This window comes from Centruroides sculpturatus, unplaced genomic scaffold, assembly GCF_000671375.1.
Source record: "Centruroides sculpturatus isolate CEXI.00-Female unplaced genomic scaffold, Cexi_2.0 scaffold398, whole genome shotgun sequence".
NCBI classification, from domain to species: domain Eukaryota; kingdom Metazoa; phylum Arthropoda; class Arachnida; order Scorpiones; family Buthidae; genus Centruroides; species Centruroides sculpturatus.
In genome coordinates, this window is record NW_019384660.1 from 176,940 (window position 1) to 198,393 (window position 21,454).

General features: G+C 25.6%; 1 protein-coding gene across 1 annotated transcript in view; it reads left to right on the forward strand.

Annotated features, from left to right (window-relative positions):
- Positions 1-725: 725 nt before the first annotated feature.
- LOC111626528 (protein fantom-like) overlaps positions 726-21,454 on the forward strand; it is a 50,932-nt gene continuing 30,203 nt past the window's right edge. Inside the window, exons 1-15 of the mRNA XM_023369929.1 lie at positions 726-919; positions 4,995-5,102; positions 5,271-5,406; positions 5,502-5,569; positions 6,080-6,174; positions 6,241-6,321; positions 6,396-6,472; positions 6,622-6,696; positions 9,537-9,609; positions 9,789-9,859; positions 9,935-10,040; positions 14,235-14,381; positions 14,856-14,929; positions 15,020-15,159; positions 17,775-17,881. Coding sequence (XP_023225697.1) covers positions 5,018-5,102; positions 5,271-5,406; positions 5,502-5,569; positions 6,080-6,174; positions 6,241-6,321; positions 6,396-6,472; positions 6,622-6,696; positions 9,537-9,609; positions 9,789-9,859; positions 9,935-10,040; positions 14,235-14,381; positions 14,856-14,929; positions 15,020-15,159; positions 17,775-17,881 — 1,335 coding nt within the window. The 5' untranslated portion in view covers positions 726-919; positions 4,995-5,017. The remainder of the gene's footprint in view (positions 920-4,994; positions 5,103-5,270; positions 5,407-5,501; positions 5,570-6,079; positions 6,175-6,240; positions 6,322-6,395; positions 6,473-6,621; positions 6,697-9,536; positions 9,610-9,788; positions 9,860-9,934; positions 10,041-14,234; positions 14,382-14,855; positions 14,930-15,019; positions 15,160-17,774; positions 17,882-21,454) is intronic.

Genomic DNA, 21,454 nt, shown 5'->3' on the forward strand with positions numbered 1-21,454 from the left:
TATACGCATTTTTATTATATAGCATTTATTTAGATTTATAGCATTACACGATCAAGCATATGTGAAGGTGGTAAGTTTCTGGTCCGGTGAGGAATATACTTGTACGGACTAGTATGTAACAAAGCAACTGGACTTTCATACTATCGGAACTCAATTCATAAGAGTTTTGGTGATGAATAAAAATCAGGGATTCACACTGATTCGTAAGGGGAATAAAATATAGGACACGCACACGGGCACGTGACACATCTCTAACGATGGCGTTCCTGTATTGATTTTCGATCGATTTTAGCTTTTAGATTTCGAATTGATTATTTTAAACAACAATCATCAATAAAATAAATATACATTAATTTTTAAATGGTAAATTTAAAACGTTCATGTTTAATTAGGTCATTACGTTTGTTATTTACGTTTATAACAAGAAAATAAAACAGGAAAAATTAACGTAAAAAGTTTAATAATTTCAAATTTTTAATAGTGTTTTTTCTTCTCACAAAAGTTTCTCAATATTTTCCAACAAATATTTTTCTCCCAAAATGTTTACAATTTTTTTTTAAATTCCCAATCTGGCAACAATACTTTATTGCTAGCTTTCGCCACATTAAAATTTATTGCTTAAAAGTTTTAAATAACATTATACTTGTTAATGTTTTTTTTTTGTATTTTAGTGTTAAAAATATAATAAAAATAGCTTAATATGAAACAATTTATATTTCACAATTTAACTAATTTTATAGTCATTATTAGTAAAGTGAAATTGAGCATTTGATTACTTTCGTCTTACTCCACGTGATAAACGGCGCTTGCGCAACAGTATTGTTCAGTGAAATCGATGCATTGATCGAATTTTGAATTGGAAAATATGTCATAAGATTTCGATTAAAGGAAAAAGAATGGCAGCTGACTTTTCGAAGATGTAGGATATTGTTGGCTACTTAAACTGAAAAGTTTCATCATTTTATCATTATTTATGCACTTTAATCAGTTGGCATTTAAGATTTTGATAAGCACTTAGATTACACTTTAGTTACTGTTAATATAAATCACATTTAAAGAATCATCTTGCACAAATTATATAATAGATTTAATACTAATTCAATTAATATATAAATGCACATTTTGTATTGCTTAATACTAATATTTTAAAATTTTTCTTTACTTTTTGATTAGAGAACTTATTATAAATAATAAGAATTTGTTTTATTTATACTTAAGATAATAACACACAGTTTTTTCAAATTTCCTAATGTCCTAAGCTCTCTGTTTCAATCCTCAGAGTTAGTATAGGCTACTTTTAAATAACCATAAAGGAAATAAGACAAAATCAGTAAAATATTTCTTGCTTATGAATAATAATTTAATTCTTTCTTTACTTTGCAACTGGGTGCATAGGTAGACACTGGGCATCTTTAATGTCGCTCTTTATTTGAGAATATCTTGCACACCGATACGCGTTTTGGGCATACACACCTCTTCCGGCAGCTTTTTCTTTAAGATGTTTGGTAAAGAGGTGATAACAAATACATATTTTTTAAAAATACATATATTTATAATTAAAATTTCCCAACTAAAATCCCTCAATAAAGAGTGATGTTAAAGATGTCCAGTGTCTACTTATGCACCCAGTTGTGAAGTAAAGAAAGAATTAAAAGAAGACACTGTTTCGAAATAAGTCAATAATTTAATTATAAATTAAATTGTAATTTTATGTCGTAAAATACTTATGTTGACGAAAGAAAATATGACTTCAAAAAAGTTCTATATACAGTATTTGAATTTAATAATTTTCATAAAAATTTTGTATAACTAGTGCTGATTATTTAAACAATTTAAACATTATTGAATTGAATTTGAACAATTTAAACATTATATATCATTTATAAAATCTGTTGAAATTAGTAGAAGTACTATTTTTTATTTTTACATTTATTTTTTTCTTGAAAGCAATATTAAAAAACTATTACAATGAATTACTATATTTAAATTATTAATGCAGAATTTGGCCAGAATACAAGTAAAACATAAATATTTCTACTTGTGTAATATTTTTACTTGAGGTTTATTAGAAAATTATAATAATTATGATGTATTTAGAGATTGAAAATTTCATTAAAAAAATTTCAAATTTGTATTTTGAATATTCAAACATATTTAGTTTTTACTGAGAATGTATAAAATTTATTTTATGTATCATATACATATATACATTTTAAAATAATTGTTAAATATTTACACTTCAACATCATTACTATTATTATTATTTAACATTATACATTATATGTTGTATAATGTTATATATTTGATGATAAAAATTTTAATATAAAACATTAAACAAGTAATAATATATATTATTTAGTTATTTAATATAATATATTTTTTCTATTAAGATCTAAAACATTTTTTGTTTTGAATTTTATAAAAAACAATAAAAGTATCTATCATAACACATACACTTTTACAATAAATTAATGTCAATTCTTCTTTTTCTTTTACATGAAACCACACAGAAATGAAATGTAGAAATGATAATTATAAGATTATAGTGATAACATTTTTCTAATCTTTAATAGTATAAAAGTATCTCATAACACAAAATAAATTATAATAATCACATATATAATTTATTATACTGGACTTTGTTCAGTTTAGTATCTAAAGGAATTCTAAGTAGTATATTCTAATGTATAAACATTTTTTATTTAGTGTTGTTAAATAGAAATTAGACTGAATGTTTCGGTATGAATATTTATCAATAGATCTGATTATGCTAATTTATATCATAATTATTATTTAGAAACAGATGAAAAGTAAGGAACTTTTGCAAATTTATTTTTATATATTAAATTTATATTTAGATATTTCAAATTTTAAGTTTTACATTTTAATAGCATACAAATACTAAAAACTTGATTGGGATAATTATTATTTCTACATTTCATTTCTGTGTTGTTTCATGTAAAAGAGAAAGAAGAATTGACATTAATTTGTTGTAAAAGTGTATGTGTTATAATAGATACTTTTATTATTTTTCATCAAATTATTATTTGATGCATTAAAATGATCAAAAATGTTAGTTATTAAATTTTTGCTGTGTTTTAAGGTTGTTGGAGTGTGTTTACTAAGCATCTGTGTGTTAGTCAAATTATTATTTTTTAAATTATTTGTAATATTGATGGGAATACTTTTATTCTTATGAAATTCTTTACTGTAGCTTATACCGTATATTATAATGAATAAAACTTTTTGATATTATTTATAAATTATAAATAATATAAATTTATATTGATATTATTAAGAAAACTTTTTTACAAATACAGTATTAATATACTTTTATGTACTAGATACAAATATTAATATACTTACTTTTTATTTACTCTCTTGATAGTATATTTTAAAGCTTTGAACTGAATATTTCTGATTATTCTTAAAAATTTGTATCAAAAAAGTAAAACTTGTACTTTATATATTTTCTGTTTTCTTCTCTCTTCAATGGAAATTTTTGAAAGTCAGCAAAAATATTTCATCAAAATTAAAAACAAACCTTTGGTTTTTAACTGATATGAAGACATGTTTAATTTTTTAAAAATACAGTATTTAAAAAAAAGCAAATAGATTCCTCACATATCATAACTAAATTTTTAAAAGTTTCAGTTCTTCAATTGTAATGATGAAAGTAGAAAATTAGCAGAGTAATGATTGTTTTCAACTCTCTTTTTACTTTCCTATATATATAGCACAGCATTGGTAAAAAAAAATGACCTCCAAGATTTTTACATTTTTGGGCTTAGGACACCTTGAAATATCAAGAAATGCAAAAAAATTTGGGTTTTTTTTCTGTATGTATGAATGTTACTGTGTATGTGGGGGGCCACAATTTTCTTTACCCTCTTTGAAGCTTAATAAATCCTGTGCTTTTTGTCGAAAATTTCTGAAATGTTGCAGGGAAGTTTGTTTATTAGGGAATTGATACTATTAAATTTTGGTGAGTAAAGTCCGAGGGGATGAAGAGATAGAGGGGGTTGTCTGTATCTCCAATAGGATCTGACTTAATGACGATTTTACTTGTTATTAGCATTTACAACTTTTTGTGAAACCCACCCCTACCCTCAAAATTAAGCTTTTTGCCATTTTATAGTGGTTAAAAATATAAAAAGTTTTTAAATAAAATATTGTAACAGATGACATCACGAAATGTTTCTGGGAAAGTTAAGCAACTTGTTGCTAGAGTTTTTTAATATATGAATGTTGTTTTCATATTATAGGATGTTTAACAAACATATTATATTGATAAGTGTTTGACAATTAATGCACTAGATTGAGTCATTAATTTTTCCAGGAGCTTAATCTATTTTTTATAGCATCAAAGTATATTTACATAAGATGATGATAGAACTTTTTTCCATATACCTGAAATCATTATATCACGAAAAAATAATGAAACTGCTTGAATCATTTATGGTTCAATCCAAGATTAGTTTCTCATTCCCGATTAGTAGAAAATCATAAATAATTTTCATCATGGTTTTAAAAGCTATTTGAATATCATAGAAAAAATGTTTATATATTTAAATATTTCAAAACTGACACTGTAGACAACTAACAATTTGATTTGTAGAAAACATTATTATTTTAATTTTCAAATGATTGCTTCTGAGTTATCACTTTAAAATTTATAAAAAATGAACTCTGGAATAAGTCACTGTACTAACTATTATTGAAATTTAAAAAGTGAGCTTCTAGTATTATATTCATATTGGCATTAAAAATGTTTAAAGAATCATAAATATTTGATATATTTTTCTCTATGATATCAAATATAACTTTGAGTAAAAAGTTTCAAATTTAAATACATTATAAAAGATAATTGCATGAATAAAGTAACTATGATAAAATCTGGAATCTTGACTTTTTTTAAAATTGACATGAATAGTAAATTAATTTAATGCAAATAATTTGTTCCACAAATAATTTTTCTTTTTTATCTTATTTAGAAGATATGTTTAAACATTAACTAATGGATGCCAGTGATTCAGGAAGAGATCTTATACCAGTGAAGGAGAAAAAAGATGATACAGTTAAACAGTTTCCATCAGAACTTGGTAAAATGTTTTAAATATGTTTAAAATTAAGTCTTTTTATTATGGATTACAATTAGAAGAAATCTATAAATATTGATTTATCTGTGATATTTTTGTGAACAATAATTTATCCGTTAAACTAAATATGTCACCATTGAGATTTATTCAAAAATTATACTTTCAATAAAGATCGAACCTTTCGAATTGAGAGACATGCTATATCTCACATTGATCATGATGATTTGGAAGACAAGTATTTAAGACTACATGATGAGCATATATTGCTGAAGAAGTATGCAAGAAAACAAGAAGACAAGATTAAAAAGTAAGAAAATGATTTTTTTGCATAAATTAAAAATATGTACATGTAAATTTATTTTTTTAATTCATATTTAAAGTGTTTAAAAAAAATTCTTCTAGACTTGCCACTAAATTAAGTCGTCTGATAAATGATAAAAAACGTTTGGAACAAGAAGGTGGCACAGGAAGTAAGAATTGCCAAATTTATTTTGAAAATTATTTTTATGTATTAGTGAGATATCTTATTAAAATGTAATAATAATGGAAAATATATAAGTGAAATACATTAATTTTTTACTAATGAATATATATATATATATATATTTTTTGTAACTTAATTTAATATATCAATTTATAAATATTGAAGAAAATGCTATGTAAAGGTATTAATTTTTGAAAAGTAATTTATAATTATTTTGCATTCATTATTTTTTATTAAATAGATTTTTATAAATGGTATAATGATCATAAAAAATGAAAAGAATATATTTACATTAAAATATCAATATATAATTTTATACAAAGGTTATTCAAGAATATTATCATTTAGTGATTGTATTTTTCAATTAGTTTATATTTTATTGAAAGAAAGATTAATGTAAATATTTATTTTGACAAATATGAATGTACAAAAATGAATAAAGTATTTATTATTTAAAGGTGTATAAAAGAAATTTTTAAAATACATTTAATTTTAGATAGAAAAAGAGATGTTGAAATGGAGGAATTAGTTCAAGATTTGCAAGATAAAGTAAGAGAAGTAGAAAAGCAAAATTGTCAACTGCGTGAAAAAGTGATTTTCACAATTAATATNATGCACAAAATTCTCTAAGCATTTTAAAAATTTACTTTCTCTTAGTTGTTAATTGCTAAACAACAAGCTTTAATTCATGCCAAAAGACCTTCTGGATATCGTTATGTTACACCTAGAGTAGATTCTGTAAGTGACAACTTTTTATTGCTATTTAAAAAACTAAGAAGATTGAAATAATGTTTAGATAAATAAAATTATAGGGACGATCTAAACCTGGTACTCCATCTAGAACAGGATCTCCTGCAACTAGATTGAGTTATTTTCATCCTTCATCAAGGTAATTACTATTATTATTATGACTTCTAACATTTTAACTTCAATTAGCATTTTAATGCATATTAAATAGTAAATGTTTTATGCATTGACATAGTTTAAATAATTTAATATCTGTATTGAGTTTTAATAGGGCTAATTTACTTTTTGCAGAGTTTCTCCATCATCAGCACTTCCTAATTATGCTTGGAGCCTAGTTGAAGAAGCACGAAATGAAATAAAACATTTGTAAGTTAATCTATATATATAAAATTGCTTGTCCTGACTGACTCATTCACGCACTGATTCATCATTGCCCAGAGCAAACCGCTGAACCTAAAGAGGTGAAATTTGGTACACAGTTAGGGTACGTCATGAAAACGCTCACTAAGAAGGGATTTTTTTGGAATTTCCCCACGGGGGAGAGGGAAAGGATTAAGTCTTAACCGGAAAAACAGCTTCTACTGTACTATTTTAGATGCGAATTTTTGTTTTTATCTGCATTTTAGTAGGGTATACCATGGAAATGCACACTAAGAAGGGATTTTTCGAAATTCCCCAGTGGGGGGAGAGGGAGAGCATTAAGGCTTAACCGGAAGAACGACTTCTACTGTACTATTTTACATGCAATTTTTTGTTACGCTTAGTCTTCATTAAGTACTTAAGTATATTAAATTAATAACATTTCAGACATTGTTATAAGTATTTTTATATATTTCGATTTTTTAACCAAATGTTCAAACCTTTTTAAATTCGAATTTGTTATTGCGTATCGGTTCGATTATAGAACGATTGTAAACGTTCCAGAAAATTGATCAAATTGAAAATTGTTTGTTTGATTCTCAGCAATTCTCATCATTCTCGGCGGTAGGTGTTATATAACAATTACTATGGTTGTTGAAATACTGAATATAAATGGGGTTTGCTTACAAAACCTCCACGGGTGAAGTTCCGGGTAACAGCTAGTGTTTTTATAATTTGTTATTTTTATCAATTCATTTTATTATTTTCTTAAAATAGTGCAGATTAATACATTACATAGGATTGAAAACGGTTAAAAGATTTTTTAACATTGAAAGCCATTATCACATTTTCTTGTTCTAAGAAATAATTAATCAAAATAGATAATTGATGCTCTGATATACATAAACAGATTTAGTGAATGAAATAAAAAAATAAATAGAAATAGATATATTACTGTGATAAAAAATGTCGAGAATAGTTCATGTAAACTGTGTATGTGCAAGAGGGTGCTGTAGTTATTTTTTTTTGTTTATTATAACTTTCATTGACATCTATCAGCAATCTGTATGTCATCATCTGTTTTTGTTTGCAAATAAATTCTTGTTTTGTGTTTGAAGAATTTTTGTGCTGCTACTGTAATTGAGCAAAGAACATATATTAAATTTTGTTTTCACAACAGAATCATTGCTACAAAAGCATTGCAAATGTTACAAAAAACTTTTTGTGATGATAGTCTATCAAAATGAGTTTTTGAGTGTACCAGATGTTTAAAGTAAGCGGAGAATGCATGAAGATGAAGCATGCTCTGGTAGACCATCCACTTCAACTGATGAACAACATGTCACTCAAGTCAGAGGTTGATGCTTAAAAAACATAACAAAACAATTAGAACTGTATCAGAGAACCCTGATTGCTTCAATTCATGATACACTGGATCAACTTCAAAAACTAGGAGAACAACTTCAGAAAGATACAAGAGTAGGTAACAGGACCATCCAGGAAGCACTCCCAGATCTTCTCCAACAAGCTCAAACTGCACAAGAATTTATACAGACTAAAGGAAAAGAAGAAATTAAAAGATTGGCTGAAGAATTTATAACAGAATTTACAGGATTAATGGATCAGTACGCATTCTATGTGCAGCAACAGGTTGAGAATAACATAGGTGAATGTGGTCCCATCAGCCAGGCTTTTAACACAAGTATCATTGCTACATGCAGTGAAATACTTTTGCCATTTAATGGATTTTGGGCAAGTCTCGGTTGTTGCACTCTTCTTTCCGGGCAAGTCTCGGTTGTTGCACTCTTGCATTCCGGGTCTTATTGTGGCAGTAATCTTATCCGCATTATATCGTCGAATAGAACCGTATCACGGACCACTTGTTTAAAACACATCATTATTACAGGTGATAAAACATGGATCTATGCTTTTGATACTGAAACAGCTCAACAATCAAGTGAATGGCACTCGCAAAACTGAAAAGACCATGTCAAAGTCAGTCAAAAATCAAGATTGTGTTGATTGTTTTCTTTAACTGTCGTGGTGTTGTGTATCATGAATTCCATCTGACTAGCCAAACTGTCACAAAAAATATTATTTGAGCATTTTGCATTGTGTGAAGAAATTCATAGAAAATGACTTGATTTGTGACTAGAAAACTCGTGGATTTAGTACCACGTTAATGCACCTGCTCACAATTCTCTTGTTGTTCAAAAATTCAACAAATATGATTCTGTAAGCTTTGTATTTACCTGATATGGCACTGCGTGACTTTTTTCTGGTTCCTTGACTTAAATTTTTTCTTGGTTGTCACCATTTTGAGTCCATTGATGCCATAAAACAAAATTTACTGTTAGTCCTGAATGGGTTTCATGAAAACTACTTTAGCAAGTTTTGAGGATTGGAAAAATGTTGGCATAAGTGCATTGCAGTAAGGAGGGATTACTTTGAAGAGGAAAATATATTCAAATCCTACTTTTTACTGAACTATTACTAATACTTTTTGATTACAGGAGCATATCTATTACTTTTATTGCTCTCAATCAATTATTATTGCAAAAATCAATAGCTTATTTTTAATTATATTTGTTGAATTCTTTTGTTCTTATGATTTGTATTTTATTTATTTTTCAGTTTTAATTATTCAGTGTAAATTTACTTTTATATTAAAAGGAAACTGTAATATAATTTCATTTTTTGTTAATATAATATAATCTCATCTGAATATACTATGTTTATTTTTATTTTATGTTATGTATTGTGTTTTGAGATCATATATATATATATATATGTAGTACATATCAATATCATATAAACTTATATTTATATTTTGCAAAATTTTCTAGAGAGGAAACAGTAAATTCTCTCAGATCACAGTTAGATATTGTTGAGCAGGAAAATGAAATTTTAAAAGAACAGGTATTTAAATTTAAATATACTAATATTTAATTTATTACTTTTTAAGATATTATTTTATTAAACAAATTATATAATATATTTTATTTTATATTTTATAATTAATATATATATTTTTAATTTATTATATATTTCTAAATGAGAGAAAAAGAGAAAATGTCTTATCTTTTTAACTGTTTTAGCTTAAATTGAAAGAATTTGAATATAATGAAGAATTGTTAAACTTAAAATCTCAACTCACACAAGGTCAAAAGTAAGATTTACTATATGACATTTATGTAATATCAATATCTACAAAATCAATTCTTAAAATTTTAAATGAATATAGACAACATGTTCAAGAGAATATGGATTTAATTCAGCTGCATCGTGAAGTTAAACGAAAATCTAGTAAAATGGCAAATTTACAAGCACAGTATAATGATTTAGATGAGGTATGAATTAATGCTTTTTTATGAAATCTGATTGTTTCTTTCATTTTTAGCTTATATATTTTCAGCATGTATTAATCCCATTACCTCTTTATTTGTATGGGCATCGTCAAAACAAATGAATAGATTTAAATATCAGAACAGACAAGATATTTTATAGTCATTAAAATTTTACACTTTTAACTTATAAAATAGATTTATTTAAGAGTCATTTCATTCAAAATAATATAATTTGTTAATTTTTAATTTTGATTTAATATATAAGGAATAGAACTGCATTGTACTTAAATGTTGAAAACTATTAACTTCCAACAATAAATTTGGAAAGCCAGTTATAAATGTTATAAAGCCAGTTACCCAGTTATATAAACTGAAATTTTTTTATAATATTGAATTAATGATAAATTGTAATAAAAGATGAAACCTTTGGCAATTATAGTATAAATACAAGGTCTAATCAAAAAGTATCTGATCTTATTTTTTTTCTTTTCAAGTATTTGCAAGCTGGAATGTTGTCATGTGACCTTGACCCTATCTACTGCATATGTGTGAATTTTAGCAAGTCTGGGTCCTACCTGGAGTCACTGATAGTTGCAGTCATGATAGTTGCATATTTACACTGTTATTATCGCATTAGTGATTAAGTGAAAATGGTGGAATGTGATGGTCCTGATTTCATGAAGATTATAATTAAAGATGAGACCTGGATCTACATGTATAATCTTGAAACAAAGGCACAATCTTTCCAGTGGAAAATGTCATTTCCTTTATGGCCAAAAAAGCACAGCAATTATGCAGCAATGTGAAGGTCATTTTGACCATTTCTTTTCAATCACCAAGGTGTAGTTCATCATGAGTACACTTCTCATAGACAAACTGTGACAAAGCCTGACTGTTTTATGTCACTTATGAGATGGTGTTAGGTGCAAGAGACTTCAGCTCTGACAGTCTGGTAACTGGTTCATCCATCATGACAATGCTCTGCCTATTGATAATATCTCATCCAGACACACCTTGCAAAACGCAGTATTACACGGGTTCAACAGCCTCTGTACTCCCCAGACATGTCTTTGGCTGACTTTTGGCTCTTTCTTAAACTCAAGAAGCCATTCAACAGAAAGAGAGTTTAGAACAGAGGAGTCCAAGACTAATGCGACAAAGATCCCAATAAATGACTTTGAAAAAATGCTTCCAACAGTAGAAGCATGTAAACTCAGAAGGGGCCTATTTTGAAGGGGACTAGTGTTTGAACCAAATAGATACACAGGATTTTTTTTTCTGACCTCAGGTCAGATACTTTTTGTTCGGACCTTATATGTAAAAAATTTGAAAATTGAATCATTTAACATTCTTACAATAATTAGACAGAATTTCAAATCAATTTTAAATTATAATGTTTTATGCCAATGCTACATAAAAAACTAAATTATAACTCTCATAAATTTCATATACTTTTTTCTTAGCAGTTGAATTTAGGTATGACATAAAAACTAGAAATTTATCAGTTTTCTATTATTTATTCATTGCATGCATAGTGTATTTAAATTGCATTAATTACAAATAAATTTTCCAATACAGAGATGTCAGTTTCAATTTAACTGATTTAACAATGTTGTTATAAACTTGCAATACATAATTTTTCTCTTTGTGTTTTGAGATTATTTTACATCATTACTTACTAAATAGAATCAAAAATCTCTAGATTATGGCTTATCAAATTAAATAATTTAATAATTAAAGATTTATAGTATGAATACAAAAATTACTATCTGTTCATAAGATTGATAATTACTAAATGCTTTATTTATAATGCAGTGATAATTCTGACTTAATTATCATTTAATTAGCTTAATTAAAATTAATTTTGCATTTTTTTATATTTTAACACTTAAGGATTCCAAAAATGTAAAACAAAAATTTACAAACTTGTGTGTTTTTTAAATAGAGGAATTTCTCATAATTCAGAAAATTACTGCTTTAAAATTTTTGTTGTTTAATTAAATTTTATATCACAGTGTAACTATGGTGACCACATTTTTTGGAGAAAATAAAGGAGAAATTCAGAAATTATTTCATAATAAAAAAAATAAAAGCATGTGTTTATTTGTTTCACTAAAACTGTATGCTTTATAACATTTCTTATAACATATAAGCATATACATAGCATTTTAAACAATTATAATATTTACTTAAGAAGTTTTTTAATTTTGATACTTTTCACAAGAATGAACTTTTTTAATAAATGAGGTTTGTATTTCATAAAACTGTATACAACTCACGTCAAAGTTGCATTTGGTATAAATGCATGCTTCTAATGTTTTGATTTTTTAATTGTGTTTTTTCAAATGATTGTTAAAATGGTTTAAAAGATACATGGGTATCTATGAAATATTTAAAAGTTCTACACTACATTCTTACCGCAGCTTCTACACTACATACAAAGTTAAGTACAATATGTACACATGCATATCTACAATACTGACACAGATGCTGCACCTCTAGCAGCATCTACGGCAGGCTATGTGCACACATTAATATTTAATTTACTATTTGAATTCACAGAATAAAAGACAAAATGTAATTTTAGAAAAAAAAAAAAAAAAGTAAATCTAAAGGGCAGAGCAGTGAAATAAATGAAAATTATTGGACTTTTTCTTGGTCTTCCTGTTTGAGTATTGGGAAAGTCAAGCAAAAGTCCTTTCCAGCTTTTATAATTTAAAGACTAATATAGTCATCATCATTAAAGTAATACATTTATTAATTATAAATAGACAAATTTTGCATAATAATGGGAAATTTTTATTAAAAATTATTTAGTAGTAGTAAATGATAATAAAAATGAAATTATGAAATTATTTAATGTTGAATGCACATTTTATAAATTAAATAAAATTTTTCCATAAGTATAAAAGTTTATCATGGATTATAGTACTTTATATATTTAAAATTAACCTGTTTAAAGATAATGTTAAAAAATTCCTAAAGAGAAAATGTTTTATATGGTTAATTACAATAAATTAAAATATAGATATGTGTTTATTCTTTTTCATAAAGATTTTCATAATATATTTTTCTGAAACCATATGTTTCTAATTTGTGCTAAATGAATTAGAAAACAGTGTTTAAGATCAAGTTAGAGAGAATAAGGCTTTGTTTCAAACAATCGCTTTCTTTCTAACTTTTATGCTCAAGTTTCTCCATTAGATTAATGTATGCTTGGGATGAATCTGATGGGAAGTGAGTGATAAGGGCAATTGCTTCTGTAAAGTTTTCTTATCTATAACTGGAAATTTGTTGTTTTTTTAAAATAAACATTTATATTTTAATATTTTTATCATTTTAATTTTGTTACAGTTTTAAGTTTATCTAGTTTATTATAAGTAATTATTAAAATGATAAAACTTTTATTTTATTGCACAAATTAAAAACCATTCCTTAAGATTTCTCTTGGATCTATTTTTAATATACAGTAATACCCCGAACTTACGCGATAGGTGGGACCAAGCGATAACTGCGTAAGTCAAATTCGCGTAAGTCGGGGTATAATTTCGCAATTTGTGTAAAATCCAAGTCGGATGTATGTAAGCTAATAAATGTTCTCGTTAATCTTATTTCGTCATTTGATTCGTTCACGGTTGCAAGAAATCACTGCATAGAGTCTCTCGAGTCTCCGTAGATATAACAAATGCAGAAATAAATAACACAAAATAAATTGTAGCTATGTGTTGATTTCGCACGACACGTCCAAACATGTAAGCCGAACAACAGTGTGGGGGAGTGAGTAATTGAGAGTTGCGTGGCGCTCAAACAAAAAACGAATTGACGAGATTTGAAAATTGCGTAACTCTGGGTTCGCGTAAGTCAAGGTATTACTGTATATTTTATTTTAATATTTATTAAAATCTGTAATCATTTTCAAAAATATTTAAATTAAATCTACAGTTATTAAATATATATATTGTATATAAAACTTTTACTGAAACTTATTACAACAGAACAGTAATTTGTTTACACTATAGTTTGAGCATATTTTTTTGAATTTCAAATTGTTAATAAATGTTATTGCATTATTATTGATATGAATTGGTAAATTTTGTAGTTATGTTTATTTAACAATATAATATTTAATAAACACAGTTTGTAAATAAGTAACTTTAAAAGCCTATCAGTATTAAATTATTTTTTGTTATATTATAGAAGATAAAATCATTGAAAATGAGTAATGATCTTCTACTAAAAGAGACAGATAAATTAAACAAACTGTTGAGAGAAGAACAGAATAAAAATTTAGAACTGCAAGAAGAATTAGGGAAAGCTTCTTCAATTGAAAGGACAATGATACAAGTAATAAATTATTCATTTTATTATAGAATCTTTATGTAGATAACTTTTATTAAATCATTACATGCTTTTTGAAACTTATTAAAATGTATATTTAAAAATTTGTTCAAATATATTGAAAATTTCAAAATTAATAAGTAATGATAATTAATCATTTATGTATATATTTATGTATGTGTATATATCTGTCTAGTCATCCATCCAAGTCTATGTATTATCCATCCAAGCTTATTTGTATAACTGTATAAATTACAGTTTATTTTACAATATTAGTAATTTATATAGAAAATGTTTAAACTGAATACTTTTTACTTTTCATAAATTATATATAATGTATATACTTAATTATCTCATTTATATTTATTAGTAAAATAATAAAATACTGATTATAATTTGGAAAAATCAATATTGGATGCTGAATTAAATAAAATTATCATTGTTTAAGATAAATTATATGTTTTATTTTATATATTATAGTTTCAAGAACAAATTACTGATTTAACTAATGAAAATAAAATTTTAAAAGAATCAAATCAAAAGTTAATTGACAGGTAAATAATAACAATAAATGACTTTTTTAATATGGTTAAAATACTTCTTTTATTATATCACTAATTTTTAATACAATAATCTTATTTTAGTGCTCTTGGTGAAGAAAGATATCAACATTATGAATCAAGAGAATCAACATTTAAACAACAAATTACCAAATTGGAAGCAACTTTAAAAGCAGATCTTAAAGAAAAAGAAACACTGTTGGCAAATTTAGCTGAAATGAAAGGTATACATGTTTATTAATTTAAAATTTAACATTACACTTATCAAAATATATTATAAAGATTTTTAAAATTTTTAAAAAATTTTTTACATCATTTATTTCTTACATTTTGTAATACATTATTTATTAAATTGAAAGTTTGATCTATTTTTTTTTAATATAAAACTTGATTCTAATTATAACTAAGTTTTATGTACAGTGGTATCTCATACTTTGAACAACTCTAACTTTGAATGCATCAGAGTTTGAATGAAAAATTTGACAAAAATTATTTGCCTTGGCATTCAAACAATGCTTTGAAGTTTGAAGTGCGGAAAGCATAAACACGATTTGTTATATGTCCTAGTTATCTCTTACTCTTGCAATACACTTGTGTGTTTTCAGTACTTTTTTCACTTTATTTTTTTTGTTATATATACTGTATTGTATGTTGATCATCAATTTTTAACAATTTCTTTTTGCAATTTTTCTTTGTCAACAGCTTTTGGGTACCCCATATGTTTTATATCCTTTAATTTAGAATTTTTCCAGCAGAAGTTTTTAAACCACATTTGACATGTTCAAAGTTTAGAAGCATCTTTCCCATAAACATTACAATTCTTTTTTTGTTTTTTTTTCTCTTTATATAGCATTATATCTTATTTGAAAGTCATAAAACATAATATACCTGATATGCTTTCTATCTGAAGACATTATGACTTGATTTTATTCAAACAAAATGGAAGTAAAGAGTTTGAAGTAAGACTCTAAACAAAGGATAAAATCTCACATTATCTATAATATGCTAAATTTCACAACTATTATAATGAAATCACACATTTATGTTAAGATGTTGAAGTCCATTGTGTGGACCAATAAATGTAGTTTTTATTTTATTATACAGTATTTGATTTATTTATTTATTGTTTTCATATTTTAACTTATTATTAAGGCATTTAATTGTTATTTTTACCTTAAATTATGTGGTATTTACTGTTTTAAGTTTATTGAAATGGGTATTGTTTATGGTCTGGAAATGGATTAATTGACTTTCCATTATTTTTAATGGGAAAAGTTGATTATGACTTTGAACAATCTCTTGGAATGAATTAAGTTTGAAGTATGAGGCATAACTGTATAAGTTTTTCTGCTCATTATTTCATGTTATTGCAGAATACAACTTTTTTTTATATATAAAAACAGTTATATAATAATTGTTATTATCCAATACTTGTAAGGAAAAATTTACTGTTTTGTAATTAATAACATAATATTTAGTTATTTTAAATTATTTAATGAAAAGTATTATTATTGTATTGGTTGGATATAAACTTAAATTATTGTATTAAAAATTTTCAAAACACAGGTTTCAAAAAGTTTTTTTACATACAAATAACAGTTTATATTATTGATATTTTAATATATTAGGAGTTAAATTTATTATGATAATTCCTATATTAAAAAAATGTTTTAATTATTATTATATTCATATCTGATGGCATAAAAAAAGAACCCTACTAAGTTGGATTTTTGAAAAATTAGGGTGATTTGATTTGCACTTTTCCATTTTTTTTGACTTGGCAGTTATTAATTAAATTATCAAAATTCTATGAACAATAAAACAATTTTTATTCATTTATCATTTGCAATAGTTCATTTTTTAATTAATTTTTTAATTTGAGTATTTTCTAAATGTTATAAAATTGTCTAATGCAGTGTTTTTCAACCTGTGGGTCATGACCCCCAGGTGGGTTGCAAAGCCATACACAGGGGGTCACGGGTAAAAGAAAAAGACAAGTGTTTGTAGATCCTACACTACAATAAAAAAAACTACAATTTCAGTGAGATGGCTGTGCCTGTTTATTTTACATTACAATTAGTTTTTTGATCGATATTTCAATCTCAACAGAAAGAAAATTAATTAAAAAGTTTTTAAAATCACTGACATAGTTTTAATATAGCCATGGAGGTCACCAGAATTTTTAACTTGTAAAGGTGTCGTGCATTCAAAAAAGTTGAAAAACACTGGTCTAATGCATTATTTATCTATTTGTCTTTTACAGGATATTTTTTTGTGTTGTTATTTGCATTAATAAAAACAAACAATGATGATTCTCTTTTTGCAAATTATTATGTTATAATAAATGATGTGTTCATTAATACATGGATAAAAATTCAATATTTTTTCTTTATTTAAAAGGTAAAATGAATCTAAAAATATAGATAGGTTATAGAATTACATTCAGAATTTGTAGGAAACTATACAAGAGATTATTTATTTTAAAGTAATGTACTCTGATAAAAGTAAAGTGCTGTGAAAGATATTTTCATGTTTTGAACAGAGATATTTTATAACAGTATAAAATCATTAAAAATCTCAAAGATGGTTATTAGATTAAAATAGCAGTGATGATGATTGCAAAATTTTTGGAATTTTATTTTAATACTTAATTATACAATTAAACTAAATTTTAATTTCAAATATTTTGGAACCAGCAGATGCTATTTATATTTAACTGGAAAAATATGACATTTATTTCAGTATAGCAGTAATAACATATATTATTGTAATTATAAAATATATAGCTGTAATTAATTTATTAAATTATAAGATATGCATTTATTATTGTTTCATGAAGAAGAAAATTCTCAATTTAAAATCAAATGCAAAGAATTGGAAGAAAATTATAGTCATTACAAAAGTAAATTTGAAGAATTAGAAAATAAAATGAACTTATTTAATAAGGTAAGCTTTTAATAAGAATATTGTAATATGATTTGTTGATATTTAAGGGAGTTTGAGAAATCACGGACATAAGGTTTTGTTATTCTGTATCAAAAGACCTGTTAGAGAAAACTTAGATCTTATTATATGAATTGATATTGCAATCTGTTGTCAACTACCATATTTACTTGCATACAGGACAAGGTGTGACTTTAAAGATCAAAATTAAAAAAATTAGATTTATTAATACAATTCTAATTTTATTTCATTTAATCACAAGTAAAATATCAAATGCACGTAAATGCACACATTGTCCTGCAAAAATTACTGGCATTTTAAACTTTAAGGAAAAATCCTGTAAAATTGACAACATAATTTGTTCATGTAAAGCTGGACAATTGGGAACCTTTTTTTGCCAATTCTTAACAGTTGAATCCACTCTCCGTTGATTATACTTATGATTTTCTTCGAATTCTGATTTCCGAATAATCATCTGTTTTCACATGGGAATAGATTAAAACTTACATCGGGCTCCTGCATGATTTTGGAATTTCAATCTGGAATTCAATTTCAGTAGAGATGAGTAGCAATAGGAAAAGCAAAGCTCTTCCTATTGCTATTCATCTCTACTCCTGATAATATACAGGACGATTCAAACGACCTAGATAAAATATTTATGTTTTTAAATACAAGAGGGTAAGTGTCTGGTAAAAAAATGTGAATACGTGGTTCACAAAAATTATTTGCAAAAATGCAAAGAATCTTTCGCTTGCATGTATAGGATGACCTAGGAATTTGAAGCTGTGATAAATGAATAAAAACCTCATCTTATATGCAAGTAAATAGACTATATGTTATACTAGCTGTTACCCATGACTTCGCCTTCAAATATAAATGGGGTTTTGCAAGCAAACCCCATTTATATTCAGTATTTCAATAACCATAGTAATTGTTATATAACACCTACCACTGAGAATGATGAGAATTGCTGAGAATCAAAGTGTTCAATTTGATCAATTTTCTGGAACATTTACAATTGTTCTACAATCAAACCAATATGCAATAACAAATTTGAATTTAAAACAGTTTGAACATTTGGTTAAAAAATTGAAATATATAAAAATATTTATAACAATGTCTGAAATGTTATCAATTTAATACACCTAAGTACTCAATGAAGACTAAACGTAGTTGAAAACAAAAAATCAAATCTAAAATAGTACAGTAGAAGCTGTTCTTCAGGTTAAGCCTTAATCCTTTCCCTCTCCCCTGCAGGGGGAATTTTAAAAAATCCGTTCTTACTGTGTGTTTTCATGACGTACCCTAACTGTGTACCAAATTTCACCTTTTTAGGTTCAGCAGTTTGCTCTGGGCAATGATGAATTAGTCAGTCAGTCAGGACAAGTAATTTTACATATTTAGATGACATTAAAATATTTAACCAGTTTTTCTACCTAAAAATAAAAAACTAGGTAACTAAGCAGTGTCTGATATTCTTCTGTGATATGGAAAAATAGCAGACAGTACCTGAGATAATGACAGACAGCTAGAAAATGGCTGAAATTTTTCAGACAAAGGAAGTAAAGAAGTAAAATATAATTTATGCATATTCATTAAAAATTGAAATACAATAGATTTTTCAATTTATAAAAAAAGGGAAATGAACAAATCAAATATTAAATCACTATCATTTTACGTTGCCTTAGTCAGGAGTAGATCCTGACCATGGCAACCTAAAATAAAACTAAAACTATAGGGTATTATAAAAAAAATCAAGTAAATATACCAAAAATTGAACTTTGAGACAATTCCAGTTCCAGACATTATAAATTTGTCTATGATTGCCTCAAGAAAATGTTTGTAGTTGCACTGACAAAATGTCCATGGTTGTCCCAAATCACCAAATGTTTGATTCTAATCGACTTTGGAATGAGAAATATTAATCTATCTAAGTTTTGATATATAGCAAATAAATAGCATAAAACATATTGAAAAATTTCATATGATACTTATAATAAACACTTCTCATATGAAAAAGTTTTTCTAAAACAGCAATTCTTCAGATGCACAAAACATGGCAAAAACACAAGCATAACATATATCAATACTACATGGCTGATGGGAATCTTGACACAACATGACAGTGGTGACAATCATTTATTTTTTACATTTTATGTCTGGCTTTACCTTGTGCCCAGGAATACCCAGTCCATCTTATTTATGAAAATACGAATGCTGATATCATTATTGGGATAAAGATGTAGAGATAGATATCTGAAACCATTAACTCCAGTTTTAGATGACTATTCTGATTTTAAAATATTTATGAAACTAAGTAATTTGATTTATATAATTTCACTATTGGCTCTATGACATTGCAACAGCTGGTTGACCTTTGTTCAACTATGAATGCTTTAACAAATGTTTTACAAATGAGATCATACACCTTCATTGTGATGGGACCACTTTTGAAGTGATAGAACAACAGCATGCAAATGTTCTTTCAAAAGTTTCATGTTGTCAAACATTTCCAAAGAAATATATGATGAAACAACCTTTGGTTACTCTACTTATATATCTACATTGAACCTTCTAGAATATTTTTTCCACTTGTTTCTAGAAAAAATTGAAATGTCTAAATTTCACTTTGTAACAACCTGATACAACATACTACTTCCTGTAGTATGATAGAAATTGTGTTATTAAGGTTTAGACTTTTGTATAATATGTGTGGCAAGATATCTTTTGGAAAAGAGCATAATAAGTATATCTTATGTTTTTTACTAGATGTTTTATTTTTTGGCTGAGATCCGTATATTAATGTTTTTCATTGCATATGGTATGTAGTGTGTGCTTATGATGTGCTTTATTTTGTTGATGAGTGAGATGTGTGATTTATTATGATGTTTAATACTTTATTCTGTCTGTCAAACTTTATTATAATATTTTTTGTAATTTTTGTGTATATGATCTGATCTGTTTTGGTAAATGTCATGAATTTTTAACTAGCCAGTAATCATTTGTTGGGTTTAGTGAGTTATACTCAGTTGGCATCTGTTGCTGTGTACTATGACAGGCCAGAGTCAAGGCATAGCAACCAAAGTAAGACAAAAATTAAATAAATGTGGTAGTATGTGTCTATATTTATTATTAGTATTATATATCAGGCAGACATCTGTGTTAATTTTGAAAATTTTTGCTTGAAGTAATAACTTTAAAAATTTATTAATTTTGTAAAATCTTTAATTAAATTTAAAAATAATATTTCAAATTTTTTAATTAAATCTTATAGTTAAATCATTTCTTGAAATTCTGTAATGTATTTTATACATCATGTTTAAGAGAATTTTATCAGTATGTCTTTTTTTTATACAAAAAGTTACTTTAAAATAATTTTTTAAAACAATATTTATAGTTTGTTAGTCAACCATTTATATTATAATCATTTTGTATTGATTGAAGATTATAAGAATCTTACAAATTTTTTAACATGATTTTTTTGTGTCAATATAAAAATTAAATAAATATTATTTAAACTGATTTTTGCTATATATAGCAAAAGCATTTCTATATATTTATAGAAATAAATTTGTT